The sequence below is a fragment of the Salvelinus namaycush genome, chromosome 17 (genome assembly GCF_016432855.1).
Source record: "Salvelinus namaycush isolate Seneca chromosome 17, SaNama_1.0, whole genome shotgun sequence".
Lineage (NCBI taxonomy): Eukaryota > Metazoa > Chordata > Actinopteri > Salmoniformes > Salmonidae > Salvelinus > Salvelinus namaycush.
Window position 1 is genome coordinate 12,732,345 of NC_052323.1, and position 24,345 is coordinate 12,756,689.

Consider the following 24,345-nt stretch of genomic DNA (forward strand, 5'->3'; position numbering starts at 1 on the left):
CGGTTGGAACCTAAAATCTCAAATTTAGACTCATCAGACCAAAGGACAGGTTTCCACCTGTCTAATTTTCATTGCTCGTGTTTCTTGGCCCAAGCAAGTCTTTTTTTCTTATCGGTGTCCTTTAGTAGTGGTTTCTTTGCAGCAATTCGACCATGAAGGCCTAATTCACTCAGTCGCCTCTGAACAGTAATGTTGAGATATGTCTGTTACTTGAACACTGTGAAGCATTTATTTGGGCTGCAATATCAGGGGGACAGTTAACTCTAATTAACTTATCCTCTGCAGCAGAGGTAACTCTGGGTCTTCCTTTCCTGTGGCGGTCCTCATGAGAGCCAGTTTCATCATAGCGCTTGATGGTTTTTGCAACTGAACTTGCATAAACTTTCAAAGATTTTGAAATTTGGCCTCACGAGTGGTGCAGGCATCTAAGACACTGCATCGCAGTGCTAGCTGTGCCACAAGAGATTCTGGGTTTGACTCCAGGCTCTGTCGCAGCCGGCTGTGACCGGGAGACCCATGGGGAGGTGCACAATTGGCCCAGTGTCGTCGGGGTTAGGGGAGGGTTTGTCCTATCATGCCCTATCGACTCCTGTAGCGGGCTGGGCACAGTGCATGCTGACACGGTCCCCAGGTGTACGGTGTTTCCTCCGACACATTGGTGTGGCTGGCATCCGAGTTAAGTGGGCATTGTGTCAAGAAGCAGTGTGGCTTGGTTGGGTTGTGTATCGGAGGACGCACGACTCTCGACCTTTGCTTCTCTCGAGTATGTACGGGAGTTGCTGCGATGAGAAAAGACTAACTACCAATTGGATACCACGAAAATGGTGTAAAAAAAATATATGTTTTTTGTTTGTTTATATTAAGCATTGACTGACCTTCATGTCTTAAAGTAATTGATGGACTGTCGTTTATCTTTGCTTAGTTGAGCTGTTCTTGCCATAATATGAACTTGGTCTTTTACCAAATAGGGCTATCTTTTGTTGTCACAACACAACTGATTGGCTCAAACGCATTAAGAAGGAAAGAAATTCCACAAATTAACTTTTAACAAGGAACACCTGTTAATTGAAATGCATTCCAGGTGACTACCTCATGAAGCTGGTTGAGAGAATGCCAAGAGTGTGCAAAGGTGTCATCAAGGCAAATTGATGTTTCACCATTGTCTCAATGAAGAGTTCTGCGTTCGACTAGCCTTGTGCGATATGCACGCGCAGTTACAAGCCTGCTACAATTAGCGGCAGGCAGACCAGCAATATCCACCGTTCTAGTACGGATGAAGCCTGAGCGGGAATGCGAAGCTCACTGAATATGGTTAGCTTTAGAAAACCCTGATTACATCTAGCTTGCTTCATAGGATACCCCTCAGCTCTTCTGCTAAATTATAGTTCCGACAACCTGCAAAAGAGGGTGAATCGTTTCAGCACCATGGACAGCGCGTCCAAGTTTCTCTTCAATGTGGGAAAATAGCAAGCAAGTTTAACATCTTAAATAGGCAGTGATATGTCTATAATTTCACTGTTCATTCAAATTAGATAATGAGGCAAATAACAAAGTTAACCAAAAACATTCAAAATCAAAACAAAGCGACAAAGACATGTTTAGGAAAGGATAGAAGGAAAACGAATTGCTGTGTTAAAACTACAGTTCTTACCTCCTCTTTGTTGGGTAATGTCTGAGTCCTGTTAAACGTGTCATTTCCGTTAATACTGATCAGTTCTGCATCTGCAGGTGGATACGGAGCGGGGAAAACCACTACGTCACTCTTCAGTGTGTCAGAGCTGAAACACACGTCATACTGCTGAGTAGATTTAGAGTAAGACCAGCTTCCGTCAGGGTGTGTGGTGATCACTGGGGCGCTGTACCTTCTGAAACTGTCCTCTGTCCTGTGGCATTTTACAGCTATCAAACTGACGAGGCTCAGTAAAAATATCATTGACACCGAGGAAATGGCGATCAGCAAATACAGGTTCAAATCAGAGAAGTTCTCCTCCTTTCTCGGCACATTTCTGAATTGAGTCTGGATTTCACCTGTACTTTCAACCACCACTACATCAATAGACACAGTCGCTGACAGTGAGGGTTCCCCGTTATCAGAAACCAACACGACCAACGGGTGAGTTTTCAGGTCATTGTCACTCATTCGCCTCTTAGTCCTTAGTTCCCCGGTGCTGGTTCCGATTCGGAAGAGGTTGGTTCCCTTGGGCTCAGAGATGTGATAAGAAAGCAGCGCATTGTAGCCAGAGTCGGCGTCTACAGCCCTGATCTTGGCCACAAAGTAGCCCGCTTCAGCAGAATAGGGAACGTTCTCAGCGTTAACGGAGCCGTGTTCAGAATAGGGCGCGAGAATCCCAGGACTGTTGTCATTCTCATCCAGGATAAAAACGTTCACAGTCACGTTGCTGCTGAGTGGAGGAACACCAGAGTCTGTGGCCTGAACTTTGAACTGGAAAGTTTGTATCTCCTCATAGTTAAAAGACTGCAGACTGATTATATCTCCAGTATCCGAGTTTATATTTACAGATGATGATATTGGAACACTTGTATTTAATAATGAATACGTCATCTTTGCATTTTCATCTGAATCTGGGTCAAAAGCAGACATCGTATAAATGACGTCTCCTACCGGACTGTTCTCTTTCACATAAACATTCATCACAGGTTCTGAGAAGCGAGGAGCGTTGTCATTCACATCAGAAACGTGTACAGTAATAACGCTGGTGCTGGAGAGAGGCGGGGTCCCTTCATCCGTAGCTGTGATGGTGACATTATACTGAGAAGCACTCTCTCTGTCAAGAGGCCCGTCGACCACTAACGAATAATAGTTTTTATAGTTTGTCTCCAGTTTAAATGGAACTTTATTTACAATATCACAATTCACTATTCCATTTTTGCCACCATCTTTATCGAGGACGGACACGAGAGCAATAGCAGTGCCCATCTTGGCGTTCTCCTTCACTGTGTCTAAGAGTGACGTCACAGAGAGCTCAGGGGCATTGTCGTTAAGGTCCACCACCTCTACCAACACTTTACAGTGAGCTGCCATCGGGGGCTGGCCTCTGTCACTCACTTCTGCACGGATCTCAAAGGCAGGACTTTCTTCGAAATCTATATGCCCTTTAACTGTTATTGTTCCCGTTTTAGAATCGATTTGAAATCTATCTAATATATGATCTTGGCCTTTACTTCTGAGCGAATACACCATTTCACTGTTCATGCCTTCATCGACATCAGACGCATTCAGAATGATTACTGTTGTCCCTATTGCCACGTTCTCGAAAAGTCGAGTCTTATACAACGAGATACTAAAAACTGGAGCGTTATCATTGATGTCCAAAACATTAACTACAATCTCTGATGTGGCCGACCTCGGTGGGTTGCCACCATCAATAGCGGTCAGTGTGAGCTTTATAACAGACTGTTTCTCTCGGTCTAAAGCTTTCTGCAGCACTAACTCAGCACACACACTTTCTCCTCCTTTGTGTATATCAAGAGCGAAGTATTCATTAGGGCTAAGCATGTATGTACTAACAGTATTCTTACCCACATCCGCATCATTTGCCTCTGCTAGGGCGAATCTCAAGCCAGGTAATGTACTCTCTGCTATATTGATACTTTGTGATTTTTCAATAAACGACGGAGCATTATCATTAACATCTAAAATAGTGATTTCTAAACGGTAAAGCTTCAACGGACTGTTTATAACGGCCTCTACACTGACAGTACATTTCGGAGCCTTCACACAGAGCTCTTCTCTGTCTATTCTCTCATTCACATAGAGAACACCAGTCTTTAGATTTACCTCGAAATACTTTCTCTTGGACCCGGTGACAATCTGAAACATACGCGACTCCAAATCCAGGACATTGAGGTTTAGATCCTTAGCGATATTTCCCACAGAAGTCCCCGGGTTTACCTCCTCTGAGACGGAGTAGGAGAGCTGCCCAGACACCGCTTCCCAGTAACACTCCAGCAGCACAAGCACTACATACGTCACAACAGAGCTCCTTCTGTTCGGTAAAGACATCATTCCATCAAACATGAGCCACGTATAGATCCGAAGAGATGAAATTACATTTAAAACAATCAAGATTTTGAAGAAGTTATTTGTCAAATTCGGATGCAATTGTAGAAGGTAGAAACAGACTGATCTAGATGCCGACTATTCGCTCTCTCGTCCTGCGTCTCTTTGTAACAATGCAGCAAGACATGTCCTCACCCAGTGAAGGCGGGATGGGCCTCTTAACGCCCGAGACCATTTCTCACACTAACGGTCAACAGTGACGCCAAGTGGTGAAAAATGAGACATACTCCAATCATGACGCGTAGAAATGCAATTGCCTGCAAAACCAGCAGATACGGTGTATTATGCATGTTCCACCAGATAGCACGAATCCAATAATTAAATCTAAACCCTTAACAACACTGAACATGAATTTCTGAAAATGGGGTGTATCTTGTAGGCAAAATGTAGTTCTAGCTTTCAGCACCATGGACAGCACTGGCAGCCTATGCAGTTAAAAACTCAGTCAGGTTGCTGGGAAAAACATATATCAATGTGTGTGTGTGTGTGTGTGTGTGTGTGTGTGTGTGTGTGTGTGTGTGTGTGTGTGTGTGTGTGTGTGTGTGTGTGTGTGTGTGTGTGTGTGTGTGTGTGTGTGTGTGTGTGTGTGTGTGTGTGTGTGTGTGTGTGTGTGTGTGTGTGTTCGCATAATCGTCAATAATAGTAATTCAGAGTTACTGTATGTAGGCCATGATAATGAGTAATACACTCCAACCAACAGCAGGCATCAAACCCTTATGCATGACTTAAGTATATTTCTATCTCTCTATCTCCTTCATCAAACCCTTATGAATGACTTAAGTATATTTCTATCTATCTCTCTATCTCCTTCATCAAACCCTTATGAATGACTTAAGTATATTTCTATCTCTCTATCTCCTTCATCAAACCCTTATGAATGACTTAAGTATATTTCTATCTCTCTATCTCCTTCATCAAACCCTTATGAATGACTTAAGTATATTTCTATCCCTCTATCTCCTTCATCAAACCCTTATGAATGACTTAAGTATATTTCTATCTATCTCTCTATCTCCTTCATCAAACACTTATGAATGAAAAAGTCTCCTTCCATCTCTCTATCTCCTTCATCAAACCCTTATGAATGAAAAAGTCTCCTTCCATCTCTCTATCTCTTTCCCCTCTTCCATCCCCCTCTCAGGAGTGTAAGCCTGAAGTAGGAAGGTGTGGTGACATCTATCTATCTATCTATCTATCTATCTATCTATCTATCTATCTATCTATCTATCTATCTATCTATCTATCTATCTATCTATCTATCTATCTATCTATCTATCTATCTATCTATCTATCTATCTATCTATCTATCTATCTATCTATCTATCTATCTATCTATCTATCTATCTATCTATCTATCTATCTATCTATCTATCTATCTATCTATCTACATTCCCAGTGACAACTATTCAATTTCTACCCAATATAGCCAGTAAGGCACCTTGGCTTGCTATTCATGGAAGGCTGACCATAACTTACTGTTACAGCATTACTAGTGATCTGTAATACTGTAGGGTGCATAGGCACAACACTGTATGTGTCTAACTAAGAACATGTACAGTAGCAGTCAAAAGTTAGGACACACCTACACATTCCAGGGTTTTTCTTTATTTGTACTATTTTCTATGTTGTAGAATAATAGTGGGAAAATCTAAACTATGAAATAACACATATGGAATCATGTAGTAACCAAAAAAGTGTTAAACAAATCAAAATATATTTTAGATTCTTCAAAGTAAACACCCCTTGCCTTGATGACAGCTTTGCACACTCTTGGCATTCTCTCAACCAGCTTCATGAGGTAGTCACCTGGAATGCATTTCAATTAACAAATGTGCCTTGTTAAAAGTTAATTTGTGTAATTTATTTCCATCTTAATGCGTTTGAGCCAGTTAGTTGTGTTGTGACAAGGTAGGGGTGGGAAACAGAAGATAGCCCTATTTGGTAAAAGACCAAGTCCATATTATGGCAAGAACAGCTCGAAAAAGCAAAGAGAAACAACAGTTAATCATTACTTTAAGACATGAAGGTCAGTCAATCCGGAAAATTCCAAGAACTTTGAAAGTTTCTTCAAGTGCAGTCGCAAAAACCATCAAGCGCTATGATGAAACTGTCTCTCATGAGGACCCCCACAGGAATGGAAGACCCAGAGTTACCTCTGCTGCAGAGGATCAGTTCATTGGAGTTACCAGCCTCAGAAATTGCAGCCCAAATAAATGCTTCAAAGAGTTCAAGTAACAGACACATCTCAACATCAACTGTTCAGAGGAGACTGTGTGAATCAGGCCTTCATGGTTGAAATGCTGCAAAGAAACCATAACTAAAGGACACCAATAAGAAAAAGAGACTTGCTTGGGCCAAGAAACACGAGCAATGGACATTAGACCGGTGGAAATCTGTCCTTTGGTCTGATGAGTCCAAATTTGAGATTTTATGTTTCAACCGCCATGTCTTTGCGAGACGCAGAGTAGGTGAATGGATGATCTCCACATGTGTGGTTCCCACGGTGAAGAATGGAGGAGGAGGTGTGATGGTGTGGGGGTGCTTTGCTGGTGACACTGTCAGTGATTTATTTAGAATTCAAGGCACATTTGACCAGCATGGCTACTGCAGCATTCTGCAGCAATACGCCATCCCATCTGGTTTGTGTTTTGTTGGACTACCATTTGTTTTTCAACAGGACAATGACTCAACACTCCCTGGCTGTGTAAGGGCTATTTGACCAAGAAGGAGAGTGATGGAATGCTGCATCACATGACCTGGCCTCCACAATAACCTGTCCTCAATCCAATTGAGATGGTTTGCGATGAGTTGGACTGCAGAGTGAAGGAAAAGTAGCCAACAAGTGCTCAACAAATGTGGGAACTCCTTCAAGACTGTTGGAAAAGCATTCCAGGTGAAGCTGGTTGAGAGAATGCCAAGAGCGTGCAAAGCTGTCATCAAGGCAAAGGGTGGCTACTTTAAATCATCTCAAATATAAAATATATTTCGATTTGTTTAACACTTTTTTGGTTACTACATGATTCCATATGTTTTTTTTCATAGTTTTGATGTCTTCACTATTATTCTACAATGTAGAAAACAGTAAAAAATAAAGAAAAACCTTTGAATGAGTAGGTGGGTTTTGACTGGTACTGTATGTCAGTATACCAGAGAGGAACATTCGAAAAATAGACAACCCCCTCATACCTCTCTTTACCCCTCTTGCGCCCCCTCTCCTCACTCTATCGCTTTCTCTCTCTAAATACACTGCTCAAAAAAATAAAGGGAACACTTAAACAACACAATGTAACTCCAAGTCAATCACACTTCTGTGAAATCAAACTGTCCACTTAGGAAGCAACACTGATTGACAATACATTTCACATGCTGTTGTGCAAATGGAATAGACAAAAGGTGGAAATTATAGGCAATTAGCAAGACACCCACAAAAAAGGAGTGATTCTGCAGGTGGTGACCACAGACCACTTCTCAGTTCCTATGCTTCCTGGCTGATGTTTTGGTCACTTTTGAATGCTGGCGGTGCTCTCACTCTAGTGGTAGCATGAGACGGAGTCTACAACCCACACAAGTGGCTCAGGTAGTGCAGTTCATCCAGGATGGCACATCAATGCGAGCTGTGGCAAAAAGGTTTGCTGTGTCTGTCAGCGTAGTGTCCAGAGCATGGAGGCGCTACCAGGAGACAGGCCAGTACATCAGGAGACGTGGAGGAGGCCGTAGGAGGGCAACAACCCAGCAGCAGGACCGCTACCTCCGCCTTTGTGCAAGGAGGTGCACTGCCAGAGCCCTGCAAAATGACCTCCAGCAGGCCACAAATGTGCAAAGGTGTCTTGCTAATTGCCTATAATTTCCACCTTTTGTCTATTCCATTTGCACAACAGCATGTGAAATTTATTGTCAATCAGTGTTGCTTCCTAAGTGGACAGTTTGATTTCACAGAAGTGTGATTGACTTGGAGTTACATTGTGTTGTTTAAGTGTTCCCTTTATTTTTTTGAGCAGTGTATATCACACACACAGACACAGACACACACACAGACACAGACACAGACACAAGCTGATGAGCATAACAGTGCCACATTGTTTTCCTGCTCATTGATGCAGGACCGGTTTTGCTCTGCTCTATCAACACATTTCTGGGTATTTTTGGTGTATTTTTTTGTATGTTACCCTATATCTCCACAGGGACAGTGGTTAGGAGTTTACGGACGTTTGGTTGTGTATAATCCCAGGATTAGGCCCTGGGTGCAGAGGCTCCTGTCCCATTTCCATTCAGTTGGAAACATGAAAGATGATTTGAAATATTAATCATCATCATATTCTGAAGTCCTAATCTTCTTCTCCCTATGCCCAATAGAAATAATAACTAGGCAGGTCTGACCCCATCAGAGGATTTCTAGGTCACAATAGGAGAGACCAGAGCAGATACATAACAGTATGGGCCTACATGCACAAGAATGAGTCATTCATGCACGTACGTACTGCTCTCTCTGTTATACACAGACACACACACACATAAGGGCTGCACGATATGGGCCACGTTTTTTTTTTACCAAATATTGCGACTGCGATTTGGCTTGCAATGTGGATCAAAACATTTTGGTGAACTGTTGAAATCCTAGAACTAGGACTAGGACTAGGACTAGGACTAGGACTAGAACTAGAACTAGAACTAGAACTAGAACTAGGACTAGAACTAGAACTAGGAGGATGGATATGGATATTGCACATGTCAACATGTGATTTCTGTGTGAATTTAATTAGTTATGCAGCCCTAACACACCCACACTCAACTTGATCTCCTTCACAGTGTAGAATCATCTGATTTGGGGTTATGGGTCACAGTCTACTGAACAGCCTGTTGAACCCTGACCCTGGCTGAGCCAAAATCACTACATTTACAAACTACTCTAACAAACTCACAGCTAAAATGAACTACGAACACACAGCTAAACTGACCTACACTACATTTCCAAAAGTATGTGGACACCTGCTCGTCGAACATCTCATTCCAAAATCATGGGCATTAATATGGACCCCCCCCCCCCCCCCCCCCCCTGCTGCAATAACAGCCTCCACCCTTCACCCAGGCTTTCCACTAGATGTTGGAACATTGCTGCAGGGACTTGCTTCCATTCAGCCACAAGAGCACTAGTGAGGTCGGGCACTGATGTTGGGCGATTAGGCCTGGCTCACAGTTGGCATTCCAATTCATCCCAAAGGTGTTTGATGGGGTTGAGGTCAGGGCTCTGTGCAGGCCAGTCAAGTTCTACCACGCCGATCGACAAACCATTTCTGTAAAGACCTCGCTTTGTGCACAGGGGCATTGTCATGCTGAAACAGGAAAGGGCCTTCCCCAAACTGTTGCCACAAAGTTGGAAGCACAGAATCATCTAGAATATATCCTTCCTGTTTGGCCCTGTCCGGGGGTATCATCGGATGGGGCCACAGTGTCTCCTGACCCCTCCTGTCTCAGCCTCCAGTATTTATGCTGCATTAGTTTATGTGTCGGGGGGCTAGGGTCAGTTTGTTATATCTGGAGTACTTCTGTCTTATCCGGTGTCCTGTGTGAATTTAAGTATGCTCTCTCTAATTCTCTCTTTCTCTCTTTTTTTCTCTCTCTCGGAGGACCTGAGCTCTAGGACCATGCCTCAGGACGACCTGACATGATGACTCCTTGCTGTCCCCAGTCCACCTGGCCGTGCTGCTGCTCCAGTTTCAACTGTTCTGCCTGCGGCTATGGAACCCTGACCTGTTCACCGGACGTGCTACCTGTCCCAGACCTGCTGTTTTCAACTCTCTAGAGACCGCAGGAGCGGTAGAGATACTCTTAATGATCGGCTATGAAAAGCCAACTGACATTTACTCCTGAGGTGCTGCACCCTCGACAACTACTGTGATTATTATTATTTGACCATGCTGGTCATTTATGAACATTTGAACATCTTGGCCATGTTCTGTTATAATCTCCACCCGGCACAGCCAGAAGAGGACTGGCCACCTCTCATAGCCTGGTTCCTCTCTAGGTTTCTTCCTAGGTTTAGGCCTTTCTAGGGAGTTTTTCCTAGCCACCGTGCTTCTACACCTGCATTGCTTGCTGTTTGGGGTTTTAGGCTGGGTTTCTGTACAGCACTTTGAGATATCAGCTGATGTACGAAGGGCTATATAAATAAATTTGATTTGATTTGATTTGATGATGATCTTGGGCTTGTGTGTGGCTGCTCGGCTATGGAAACCCATTTCATGAAGCTCCCGACGAGCAGTTCTTGTGCTGACATTGCTTCCAGAGGCAGTTTGGAACTCGGTAGTGAGTGTTGCAACCAAGAACATACGATTTGTACGTGTTACATGCTTCAGCACTCGGCAGTCCCATTTTGTGAGCTTGTGTGGCCTACCACTTACCGGCTGAGCCATTGTTGCTCCTAAACATTTCCACTTCACAATAACAGCACTTACAGTTGACCGGGGAAGCTCTAGCAGGGCAGAAATTTGCCGAACTGATTTGTTCGGAATGGCGGCATCCTGTGATAGTGCCACGTTGAAAGTCACTGAGCACTTCAGTAAGGCTATTCTACTGCCAATGTTTGTCTATGGAGATTATATGTGTGCTCAATTTTATACACCTGTCAGCAATGGGTGTAGCTGAAATAGCCAAATCCACTCATTTGAAGGGGTGTCCACATACTTTTGTATATACAGTGGCAAGAAAAAGTATGTGAACCCTTTGGAATTACATGGACTTCTGCATAAATTGGCTGCATAAAATGTTATCTTAACTTCATCTAGGTCACAGCAAAAGACAAACACAGTCTGCTTAAACTAATAACACAAACAATTATACATTTTCATGTCTTTCTTGAACACACCGTGTAAACATTCACAGTGTAGGGTGGAAAAAGTATGTGAACCCTTGGATTTAATAACTGGTTGACCCTCCTTTAGCAGAAATAACCTCAACCAAATGTTTTCTGTAGTTGCGGATCAAACCTGTGGTCAGGAAGAATTTTGGACCATTCCTCTTTACAAAACTGTTTCAGTTCAGCAATATTATTGGGATGTCTGGTGTGAACTGCTCTCTTGAGGTCATGCCACAGCATCTCAATCGGGTTGAGGTCAGGACTGACTGGGCCACTCCAGACGGCTTATTTTCTTCTGTTGAAGCCATTCTGTTGTTGATTTACTTCTGTGTCTTGGGTCGTTGTCCTGTTGCATCACCTAACTTCTGTTGAGCTTCAATTGGTGGACAGATAACTTAACATTCTCTTGCAAAATTTCTTGATAAACTTGGGAATTCATTTTTCGGTCGATGATAGCAAGCTGTCCAGGCCCTGAGACAGCAAAGCAGCTCCAAACCATGATGCTCCCTCCACCAGACTTTACAGTTGGGATGAGGTTGGTGTGTTGTGCCTTTTTCTCTCCACACATAGTGTTGTGTGTTCCTTCCAAACAACTCAACCGTAGTTTCATCTGTCCATATTATATTTTGACAGTAGCACTGTGGAACATCCAGGTGCATTTTGCTAACTTCAGACGTGCAGCAATGTTTTTTTTGGACAGCAGTGTCTTCTTTCGTAGTGTCCTCCCATGAACACCATTCTTATTTAGTGTTTTATGTATCGTAGACTCGTCAACAGAGATGTTAGCATCTACCAGAGATTTCTGTAAGTCTTTAGCTGACACTCTAGGATTCTTCTTAACCTCATTGAGCATTCTGCGCTGTGCTCTTGCAGTCATCTTTGCAGGACGGCCACTCCTAGGGAGAGTAGCAACAGTGCTGAACTTTCTCCATTTATAGACAATTTGTCTTACCGTGGACTGATGAACATCAAGGCTTTTAGAGATACTTTTGTAACCCTTTCCAGCTTTATGCAAGTCAACAGTTCTTTATCTTAGGTCTTCTGAGATCTCTTTTGTTTGAGGCATGGTTCACATCAGGCAATGCTTCTTGTGAATAGCAAAATTAAATTTTGTGAGTGTTTTTTATAGGGCAAGGCAGCTCCAACCAACATCTCCAATCTCGTCTCATTGATTGGACTCCAGGTTAAGTGTCTCCTGACTCCAATTAGCTTTTGGAGAAGTCATTAGCCTAGGGGTTCACATACTTTTCCCAACCTACACTGTGAATGTTTAAATAATGTATTCAATATAGACAAGAAAAATACAATCGTTTGTGTGTCATTAATTTAAGCACACTATGTTTGTCTATTGTTGTGACTTAGATGACGACCAGATCAAATTTGATTACCAATTTATGCAGAAATCTAGATAATTCCAAAAGGTTCATAAACTTTTTCTTGCCACTGTAAAGCGAACGAAGACACAGCTGAATTACACTCCCTTAACAAATGAAACTCAAGCAGAAGAGATGCTTTCATATCCCACACTTTCAGATGCACAAGTCCTAAAAGACAATAATGAATACGTGTTGTGGTGTTGTAGTCGTTCACCAGGGAAAAGGGATTTCATATCTACTCAGCACTTAGTGACCTATCAACATTCCAATATAGCCCTGCCTCGTGGTTATTTCATTATGTCAGGAGGGTAAGTGCCTTCATATAATGTCATCAACTTATATAGCACTTTCAAAGAATCTCAAAGCGCTTTAAAGCACAAAAAAGGCAAGTGATTTAGAAAAACAACATCCTAACAACATCACATCATGACATCATAACATCAAGACATCATAACATAATAACATCATGACATCGTGACATAACATCATGACATCGTGACATAACATCATGACATCGTGACATAACATCATGACATCGTGACATAACATCATAACATTAAGACATCATAACATCATGACATCATAACATCAAGACATCATAACATCAAGACATCATAACATCATAACATAAGATCATGACATCAAGACAGCATAACATCATAACATCGTGACATAAGATCATGACATCAAGACAGCATAACATCATAACATCGTGACATAAGATCATGACATCAAGACAGCATAACATCATAACATCATAACATCGTGACATAAGATCATGACATCAAGACAGCATAACATCGTGACATAAGATCATGACATCAAGACAGCATAATATCATAACATCATGACATCGTGACATAACATCATGACATCAAGACATCATAACATCATAACATCATGACATAACATCATGACATCAAGACATCATAACATCGTGACATCATAACATCATGACATCAAGACATCAAGACATCGTGACATAACATCATGATATCAAGACATCATAACATCATAACATCATAACATCATAACATCATTACATCATAACATCATAACATCATAACATCATGACATCATGACATCATGACATCCAGACATCATAATATCATGACATCATGACATCATGACATCAGAACATCATGACATCATGACATCATGACATCAGAACATCATGACATCCAGACATAACATCATAACATCATAACATCCAGACATCATAACATCATGACATCCAGACATCATAACATCATGACATCATGACATCAGAACATCATGACATCCAGACATAACATCATAACATCCAGACATCATAACATCCAGACATCATAACATCATGACATCATGACATCATGACATCATGACATCATGACATCATGACATCAGAACATCATGACATCCAGACATAACATCATAACATCCAGACATCATAACATCATAACATCCAGACATCATAACATCATAACATCCAGACATCATAACATCATGACATCATGACATCCTGAGATGGACAGTCATTAGAAAGTTAATGGTTTGAGTGGTCATCTGAGGGAAAGGCAGGCAGGCAAGGCAGCGTGGTCTCATCAAGGTGCCTCGCTGTCTCTGTCTTTTCTGTAACGTTAGCTATATACTATCATTGCTCTTTAAGTAAATGTTAGCTGACCCATATCTGGCCATATTCATCTCTCCCATTGACCAACTCTGAGTGGAGTCAGACCTCAAATAAAGCACACCCAGTAGGGACATGCGGTGTGAAATTGATCATTCCTAATTATTCCTCTGAGGTGTGAAATATGCTGATGTCATAGACCAACGGCATAATTTCCTCCTGTCTTTGCTCACTATACTGCTGGGATGGGCCGGTGGAGGATCCGCAGAGGGGGTAATGAAACAATTAGCAATGAAGACAGGAGGCTTGCACACAAGCAAAAACACAAACACCCCTACACAAATACGCACATACATGAGTATTCAGTCTCCTCAATTACACTGGAATTCTGCTGCATGGAATCACCCAGACTATTCCTCATTACATTTCCTTTAATGAGATGCAACATGTCCAGAGGGTATGATAACCGAATGCTCTACATTATTAATAACTAGTAAACGGTTGGTAAATAAAGAGACAGATTGTTAGCATCCTGATTGTAGATAAATGGGGTATGATCTGTCTGTCTGTCTGTCTGTCTGTCTGTCTGTCTGTCTGTCTGTCTGTCTGTCTGTCTGTCTGTCTGTCTGTCTTATTAACCAGGAGGGGCAGGGAGAGAGAGGGAGCAAGAAGGTGGGTACCAAGGGAGATTTGTTCGAGGGTGTTGATGTGTGTAGCCTATGTGTGTGTGTGTGTGTGTGTGTGTGTGTGTGTGTGTGTGTGTGTGTGTGTGTGTGTGTGTGTGTGTGTGTGTGTGTGTGTGTGTGTGTGTGTGTGTGTGTGTGTGTGTGTGTGTGTCAGTGTGTGTGTTAGTGTGTGTGTGTGTATGTGTGTGTGTGTGTGTGTGTGTGTGTGTGTGTGTGTGTGTGTGTGTGTGTGTGTGTGTGTGTGTGTGTGTGTGTGTGTGTGTGTGTGTGTGTGTGTGTGTGTGTGTGTGTTAGTGTGTGTGTGTGTTAGTGGGTGTGTTAGTGGGTGTGTTAGTGGGTGTGTTAGTGGGTGTGTTAGTGGGTGAGAGAGTGGGTCTGTGTTAGCACATGAAGGAGGGGTGGGGAGGTCTGTTAGCAGAACAGACGAGTTTCTCCTCCTCCTCTCCTCCTTTCTCGTTCTGCACAGCTTTCTGGTCTCCGTGGTAACCACACCTCACCATGAGGGAGCGGGGGCTGAGGACATGCGCACACACACTCAAACACACACTCAAACACACACTCAAGCACACAATAAAATGCACACACAAACACACACACATACACACAGTAACACACACATACACACAGTAACACACACATGGCTGAAGGCTTATTATTCAAAGGCAGCTCAGAGCATGAATGATAACACAATTCCTTCTGGATCTCCTCCTACTTTCTGCACAGCTCTCCTATTCAGAGATTCCTATCTGCTTCTGTTCATATTCACACTGACCTGTCATCTCTGAGCAGTAAGTACAAAGCATACTCCCCACGATGTGACACCCAAAGAAACACACACACACGCACGCACGCACGCACGCACGCACGCACGCACGCACGCACGCACGCACGCACGCACGCACGCACGCACGCACGCACGCACGCACGCACGCACACACACACACACACACACACACACACACACACACACACACACACACACACACACGGCTGCTGCTGGCTTGCTCATGCATTGATCATGTAGCCCATCTCCAACACGACACCCCCACAGAGAGTCTGACCTTCTCACTCGGCCTGCCCAGCTCCATGCACCCTCACTGGGCCAAGGCTCCAGCGACCTCCCCCCTATCTGTGGTAACACAGACCATACAGTGACCATATCCCTTTATGAGGACAGATACTGATACAGACACACACCACGTTGTCTATGTATTGCTATGGTAAGCACAGTATAGGGAGCAGCATCTATGCCATACACCTATGTGATGCATCTCTTTAGTACCATGCCTCCCTTATGGACAAGACCAGACAAAGAAATACCCTTTCTGTAGCACATAGTGACCCATCTTCCACAGCAGTATGCCTCCTCTGTGTGTGCGTCCTGCTGTAAGAGCAGTGCAGCAGAGATACAGTCTCTGTAGGCTTGTGTAACAGACAGACTACTACAGTCCTCTGTAGGCTTGTGTAACAGACAGACTATTACAGTCCTCTGTAGGCTTGTGTAACAGACAGACTATTACAGTCCTCTGAAGGCCTGTGTAACAGACAGACTATTACAGTCCTCTGTAGGCTTGTGTAACAGACAGACTATTACAGTCCTCTGTAGGCTTGTGTAACAGACAGACTATTACAGTCCTCTGTAGGCTTGTGTAACAGACATACTATTACAGTCCTCTGTAGGCTTGTGTAACAGACATACTATTACAGTCCTCTGTAGGCTTGTGTAACAGACAGACTATTACAGTCCTCTGTAGGCCTGTGTAACAGACAGACTATTACAGTCCTCTGTAGACTTGTGTAACAGACAGACTATTACAGTCCTCTGTAGGCTTGTGTAACAGACAGACTATTACAGTCCTCTGTAGGCTTGTGTAACAGACAGACTATTACAGTCCTCTGTAGGCTTGTGTAACAGACAGACTATTACAGTCCTCTGTAGGCTTGTGTAACAGACAGACTATTACAGTCCTCTGTAGGCTTGTGTAACAGACATACTATTACAGTCCTCTGTAGGCTTGTGTAACAGACATACTATTACAGTCCTCTGTAGGCTTGTGTAACAGACAGACTATTAGAGTCCTCTGTAGGCTTGTGTAACAGACAGACTATTAGAGTCCTCTGTAGGCTTGTGTAACAGACAGACTATTACAGTCCTCTGTAGAGTTGTGTAACAGACATACTATTACAGTCCTCTGTAGGCTTGTGTAACAGACAGACTATTAGAGTCCTCTGTAGGCTTGTGTAACAGACAGACTATTACAGTCCTCTGTAGGCTTGTGTAACAGACAGACTATTACAGTCCTCTGTAGGCTTGTGTAACAGACAGACTATTACAGTCCTCTGTAGGCTTGTGTAACAGGCATACTATTACAGTCCTCTGTAGGCTTGTGTAACAGACAGACTATTACAGTTCTCTGTAGGCTTGTGTAACAGACAGACTATTAGAGTCCTCTGTAGGCTTGTGTAACAGACATACCATTACAGTCCTCTGTAGGCTTGTGTAACAGAAAGACTATTACAGTCCTCTGTAGGCTTGTGTAACAGACAGACTATTACAGTCCTCTGTAGGCTTGTGTAACAGACATACTATTACAGTCCTTTGTAGGCTTGTGTAACAGACAGACTATTACAGTCCTCTGTAGGCTTGTGTAACAGACATACTATGCAGGACTGTGTTGCAATAATGCTATAAATAGAACACCACCCTACTGCAGCATTACGCTAATGACAAAGATACTGTGGCATAGTGGGAAGGGAGGGAGAGAGGGAGAGAGGAGGAAAGGAGGGACGGAGAGAGGAGGAAGGGAGGGAGGGAGAGAGAGAGAGGAGGAAGGGAGAGAGTGGGAGGCAAGTGAGAGAATGAGAGAGAGAGAGAGGGGCAGGGATAAATGTCATGTTTTGTCTTTGATCATGTCTTGTCCCTGTGCTTCCCTCTGCTGGTCTTATTAGGTTCTTTCCCTCTTTCTCTCTCTCTCTCTCCTCCTCCCTCTCTCCCTCTCCCGCTCTCTCTCTCTATCGTTCCGTTCCTGCTCCCAGCTGTTTCTCATTCTCCTAACGACCTCATTTACTCTTTCACACCTGTCCCCTATTTTGCCCTCTGATTAGAGTCCCTATTTCTCCCTCTGTTTTCCGCTTCTGTCCTTGTCGGATTCTTGTTTGATGTTTGCTGTTCCTGTGTCCTTGTTCCGCCCTGTCGTGTTCTTTGCCTTCTTCAGATGCTGCGTGTGAGCAGGTGTCTATGTCAGCTACGGCCAGTGCCTTCCTGAAGCGACCTGCAGTCTGTGGTCGCGTCTCCAGTCGTCCCTCTCTATTGACGAGAGGATTTCAGTTTCCTGTTTTGGATTTACCATTGATAATATCCAGGAGAATCATTATTTGTTTAATACTGGAATAAAGACTCTGTTACTATTACGTCGCTTTTGGGTCCTCATTCACCAGCATAACAGAAGAATCCGACCAAGATGGACCCAGCGACTATGGATTCTCTCAACACTGCCGTCGAGTTCCAGGGAGCAATGCTCGGCAGACACGAGCAGGAATTGTTTGCTGCTCGTCATGCCGTTGAGACCCTGGCCGCTCAGGTCTCCGATCTCTCTGGACAGTTTCAGAGTCTTCGTCTCGTGCCACCAGCTACTTCCTGGTCTTCCGAGTCTCCGGAACCTAGGGTTAATAACCCACCATGTTACTCTGGGCAGCCCACTGAGTGTCGCTCTTTTCTCACCCAGTGTGATATTGTGTTCTCTCTCCAGCCCAACACGTACTCTAGTGAGAGAGCTCGGATCGCTTACGTCATATCACTCCTTACTGGTCGGGCTCGGGAGTGGGGCACAGCTATCTGGGAGGCAAGGGCTGAGTGTTCTAACGATTATCAGAACTTTAAAGAGGAGATGATACGGGTTTTTGATCGTTCAGTTTTTGGGAAGGAGGCTTCCAGGGCCCTGGCTTCCCTATGTCAAGGTGATCGATCCATAACGGATTACTCTATAGAGTTTCGCACTCTTGCTGCATCCAGTGACTGGAACGAGCCGGCGTTGCTCGCTCGTTTTCTGGAGGGACTCCACGCTGAGGTTAAGGATGAGATTCTCTCCCGGGAGGTTCCTTCCAGCGTGGACTCTTTGATTGCACTCGCCATCCGCATAGAACGACGGGTAGATCTTCGTCACCGAGCTCGTGGAAGAGAGCTCGCGTTAACGGTGTTTCCCCTCTCCGCATCTCAACCATCTCCTCCCACCGGCTCAGAGACTGAGTCCATGCAGCTGGGAGGTATTCGCATCTCGACTAAGGAGAGGGAACGGAGAATCACCAACCGCCTTTGCCTCTATTGCGGTTCTGCTGGACATTTTGTCATGTCATGTCCAGTAAAAGCCAGAGCTCATCAGTAAGCGGAGGGCTACTGGTGAGCGCTACTACTCAGGTCTCTCCATCAAGATCCTGTACTACCTTGTCGGTCCATCTACGCTGGACCGGTTCGGCTGCTTCCTGCAGTGCCTTGATAGACTCTGGGGCTGAGGGTTGTTTTATGGACGAAGCATGGGCTCGGAAACATGACATTCCTCTCAGACAGTTAGGGAAGCCCACGCCCATGTTCGCCTTAGATGGTAGTCTTCTCCCCAGTATCAGATGTGAGACACTACCTTTAACCCTCACAGTATCTGGTAACCACAGTGAGACCATTTCCTTTTTGATTTTTCGTTCACCTTTTACACCTGTTGTTTTGGGTCATCCCTGGCTAGTATGTCATAATCCTTCTATTAATTGGTCTAGTAATTCTATCCTATCCTGGAACGTTTCTTGTCATGTGAAGTGTTTAATGTCTGCTATCCCTCCTGTGTCTTCTGTCCCCTCTACTCAGGAGGAACCTGGTGATTTGACAGGAGTGCCGGAGGAATATCATGATCTGCGCACGGTCTTCAGTCGGTCCAGAGCCAGCTCCCTTCCTCCTCACCGGTCGTATGATTGTTGTATTGATCTCCTTCCGGGGACCACTCCCCCTCGGGGTAGACTATACTCTCTGTCGGCTCCCGAACGTAAGGCTCTCGAGGATTATCTGTCTGTTTCTCTCGACGCCGGTACCGTGGTGCCTTCTTCCTCTCCCGCCGGAGCGGGATTTTTCTTTGTTAAGAAGAAGGACGGTACTCTGCGCCCCTGCGTGGATTATCGAGGGCTGAATGACATAACGGTTAAGAATCGTTATCCGCTTCCCCTTATGTCGTCTGCCTTCGAGATTTTGCAGGGAGCCAGGTGCTTTACTAAGTTGGACCTTCGTAACGCTTACCATCTCGTACGCATCAGAGAGGGGGACGAGTGGAAAACGGCGTTTAACACTCCGTTAGGGCATTTTGAATACCGGGTTCTGCCGTTCGGTCTCGCTAATGCTCCAGCTGTCTTTCAGGCATTAGTTAATGATGTACTGAGAGACATGCTGAACATTTTTGTTTTCGTTTACCTTGACGATATCCTGATTTTTTCACCGTCACTCGAGATTCATGTTCAGCACGTTCGACGTGTACTCCAGCGCCTTTTAGAGAATTGTCTCTACGTGAAGGCTGAGAAGTGCGCCTTTCATGTCTCCTCTGTCACATTTCTCGGTTCTGTTATTTCCGCTGAAGGCATTCAGATGGATCCCGCTAAGGTCCAGGCTGTCAGCGATTGGCCCGTCCCTAAGTCACGTGTCGAGTTGCAGCGCTTTCTCGGTTTCGCTAATTTCTATCGGCGTTTCATTCGTAATTTCGGTCAAGTGGCTGCCCCTCTCACAGCTCTGACTTCTGTCAAGACTTGCTTTAAGTGGTCCGGTTCCGCCCAGGGAGCTTTTGATCTCCTCAAGAAGCGTTTTACATCCGCCCCTATCCTTGTTACTCCTGACGTCACTAAACAATTCATTGTCGAGGTTGACGCTTCAGAGGTGGGCGTGGGAGCCATTCTGTCTCAGCGCTTCCACTCTGACGATAAGGTCCATCCTTGCGCTTACTTTTCTCATCGCCTGTCGCCATCGGAGCGCAACTATGATGTGGGTAACCGCGAACTGCTCGCCATCCGCTTAGCCATAGGCGAATGGCGACAGTGGTTGGAGGGGGCGACCGTCCCTTTTGTCGTTTGGACTGACCATAAGAACCTTGAGTACATCCGTTCTGCCAAACGACTTAATGCACGTCAAGCTCGTTGGGCGTTGTTTTTCGCTCGTTTCGAGTTCGTGATTTCCTATCGCCCGGGAAATAAGAACACCAAGCCTGATGCCTTATCCCGTCTCTTTAGTTCTTCTGTGGCTTCTACCGACCCCGAGGGGATTCTCCCTGAAGGGCGTGTTGTCGGGTTGACTGTCTGGGGAATTGAGAGACAGGTAAAGCAAGCACTCACTCACACTGCGTCGCCGCGCGCTTGTCCTAGTAACCTTCTGTTCGTTCCTGTCTCTACTCGTCTGGCTGTTCTTCAGTGGGCTCACTCTGCCAAGTTAGCTGGCCACCCCGGCGTTCGGGGTACGCTTGCTTCTATTCGCCAGCGGTTTTGGTGGCCTACTCAGGAGCGGGACACGCGTCGTTTCGTGGCTGCTTGTTCGGACTGCGCGCAGACTAAGTCAGGTAACTCTCCTCCTGCCGGTCGTCTCAGACCGCTTCCCATTCCTTCTCGACCATGGTCTCACATCGCCTTAGACTTTATTACCGGTCTGCCTTCGTCTGCGGGGAAGACTGTGATTCTTACGGTTATCGATAGGTTCTCTAAGGCGGCACATTTCATTCCCCTCGCTAAGCTTCCTTCCGCTAAGGAGACGGCACAAATCATCATTGAGAATGTGTTCAGAATTCATGGTCTCCCGTTAGACGCCGTTTCAGACAGAGGTCCGCAATTCACGTCACAGTTTTGGAGGGAGTTCTGTCGTTTGATTGGTGCTTCCGTCAGTCTCTCTTCCGGGTTTCATCCCCAGTCTAACGGTCAAGCAGAAAGGGCCAATCAGTCGATTGGTCGCATATTACGCAGCCTTTCGTTTCGAAACCCTGCGTCTTGGGCAGAACAGCTCCCCTGGGCTGAGTACGCTCACAACTCGCTTCCTTCGTCTGCTACCGGTCTATCTCCGTTTCAGAGTAGTCTTGGGTACCAGCCTCCTCTGTTCTCGTCCCAGCTCGCCGAGTCCAGCGTTCCCTCCGCTCAGGCTTTTGTCCAACGTTGTGAGCGCACCTGGAGGAGGGTCAGGTCTGCACTTTGCCGTTACAGGGCGCAGACTGTGAGAGCCGCCAATAAACGTAGGATTAAGAGTCCTAGGTATTGTCGCGGTCAGAGAGTGTGGCTTTCCACTCGTAACCTTCCCCTTACGACAGCTTCTCGCAAGTTGACTCCGCGGTTCATTGGTCCGTTCCGTGTCTCTCAGGTCGTCAATCCTGTCGCTGTGCGACTGCTTCTTCCGCAACATCTTCGTCGCGTCCACCCTGTCTTCCATGTCTCTTGTGTCAAGCCTTTTCTTCGCGCCCCCGTTCGTCTTCCCTCCCCCCCCCCCGTCCTTGTCGAGGGCGCTCCTATTTACAAGGTACGGAAGATCATGGACATGCGTTCTCGGGGACGTGGTCACCAGTACTTAGTGGATTGGGAGGGTTACGGTCCTGAGGAGAGGAGTTGGGTTCCATCTCGGGACGTGCTGGACCGTTCGTTGATTGATGATTTCCTTCGTTGCCGCCAGGGTTCCTCCTCGAGTGCGCCAGGAGGCGCTCGGTGAGTGGGGGGGTACTGTCATGTTTTGTCTTTGATCATGTCTTGTCCCTGTGCTTCCCTCTGCTGGTCTTATTAGGTTCTTTCCCTCTTTCTCTCTCTCTCTCTCCTCCTCCCTCTCTCCCTCTCCCGCTCTCTCTCTCTATCGTTCCGTTCCTGCTCCCAGCTGTTTCTCATTCTCCTAACGACCTCATTTACTCTTTCACACCTGTCCCCTATTTTGCCCTCTGATTAGAGTCCCTATTTCTCCCTCTGTTTTCCGCTTCTGTCCTTGTCGGATTCTTGTTTGATGTTTGCTGTTCCTGTGTCCTTGTTCCGCCCTGTCGTGTTCTTTGCCTTCTTCAGATGCTGCGTGTGAGCAGGTGTCTATGTCAGCTACGGCCAGTGCCTTCCTGAAGCGACCTGCAGTCTGTGGTCGCGTCTCCAGTCGTCCCTCTCTATTGACGAGAGGATTTCAGTTTCCTGTTTTGGATTTACCATTGATAATATCCAGGAGAATCATTATTTGTTTAATACTGGAATAAAGACTCTGTTACTATTACGTCGCTTTTGGGTCCTCATTCACCAGCATAACATAAATACAGTAAAATGGGAGAGAATGAGAGAGGTGGAGAGGAAACGAGGGAGAGACGGGGAGTGAGGGAGAGAGAGAAAGTGGAAGAGAGCTGAAAGGGAAAGAAAGAAGGAAGAGGGGGATGGAGAAATGAGAGCAGAGAGAAATGTGTAATGATGTACAGTACACTGCCTGCATGATGGGAAGTCATGCAGAAGAAACCCATAACTTGTGTAACATCACATGGCCAATTGCCTATTCCTTAAATATATTTTCATAACCACAAATTATTCACAGAGGTAGATTTGAGGAGTTTTTAAACCTCATGCGCACACACACACACACCTACATGATGAATCGCTCCCAGTATTTAATTCAACTAGTACTTAATCATTTATTTCCAAATCTCTTTTCCCCTCGTTCCTGGATAAGTAGGACAGGGGCGGGACCAGAGTCACAGGAAGGAACTAGATGAAAACCAGGACACGGCAATATGCAGCGTGCACACACACACACACCCGGCAGATATAGATACTGACCGAGTAACCAAACACAACACTCACATGGAAAACAATGGCACAATGCCCACAACGCTTTGGAATCACATAATTAGCTACTGCACTGTGACAGCAATATAACTGGATGAAAACTAGCATCTTACCATAGCTGAAATCACACTGTTGTCTACCTTCGTGCCTTCATGGCTTATGTCAAATTGATAGAAAGACATGAATGTAATACTACAGCGATCATCTTTCATATCAGAATAATTGTGCATAAGGAAATGTGACCTCTCAGGAAAAGACCAAGCAAACTATCATTTCTAAAGTAAACAGGCGACAGTGTGTTATTGAAGCTGCACAGCTGAATCTAATTGGAAGTCAGCATGCATGCGAATGTCTGGGTTACTAGTTTAGTAGTGTCTGGGTTAGTGGTTTAGTAGTGTCTGGGTTAGTAATTTAGTAGTGTTTGGGTTAATAGTTTAGTAGTGTCTGGGTTAGTGGTTTAGTAGTGTCTGGGTTAGTGGTTTAGTAGTGTCTGGGTTAGTAGTTTAGTAGTGTCTGGGTTAGTAGTTTAGTAGTGTTTGGGTTAATAGTTTAGTAGTGTCTGGGTTAGTGGTTTAGTAGTGTCTGGGTTAGTGGTTTAGTAGTGTCTGGGTTAGTAATTTAGTAGTGTTTGGGTTAATAGTTTAGTAGTGTCTGGGTTAGTGGTTTAGTAGTGTCTGGGTTAGTGGTTTAGTAGTGTCTGGGTTACTAGTTTAGTAGTGTCTGTGTTAGTAGTTTAGTAGTGTCTGGGTTACTAGTTTAGTAGTGTCTGGGTTAGTATTTTAGTATTGTCTGGGTTAGTAGTTTAGTAGTGTCTGGCTTACTAGTTTAGTAGTGTCTGGGTTAGTAGTTTAGTAGTGTCTGGGTTAGTAGTTTAGTATTGTCTGGGTTACTAGTTTAGTATTGTCTGGGTTAGTAGTTTAGTGGTGTCTGGGTTAGTAGTTTAG

At 44.9% G+C, this 24,345-nt stretch overlaps 1 protein-coding gene across 1 annotated transcript; it reads right to left on the minus strand.

Moving 5' to 3' along the window:
• Positions 1 to 1,374: 1,374 nt before the first annotated feature.
• On the minus strand, positions 1,375 to 4,027 carry LOC120061936 (protocadherin alpha-8-like). Its single transcript, XM_039011720.1, has 2 exons — positions 1,652 to 4,027; positions 1,375 to 1,395 (listed from the first exon to the last, which is right to left on the minus strand). Exons 1-2 carry the CDS (start codon positions 4,025 to 4,027, stop codon positions 1,375 to 1,377), a joined length of 2,397 nt encoding a protein of 798 aa, XP_038867648.1.
• Between the last annotated feature and the right edge of the window lie 20,318 nt (positions 4,028 to 24,345).

What these genes read in the sequence shown, in the direction of transcription:
- LOC120061936 (XM_039011720.1), bottom strand. Translation starts at nt 4,027, where the DNA reads ATGATGTCTTTACCGAACAGAAGGAGCTCTGTTGTGACGTATGTAGTG. An exon ending in CATTACCCAACAAAGAGGAG is followed by an intron (nt 1,396 to 1,651) that starts GTAAGAACTGTA and finishes CCTCTTTTGCAG; the next exon opens with GTTGTCGGAACTATAATTTA.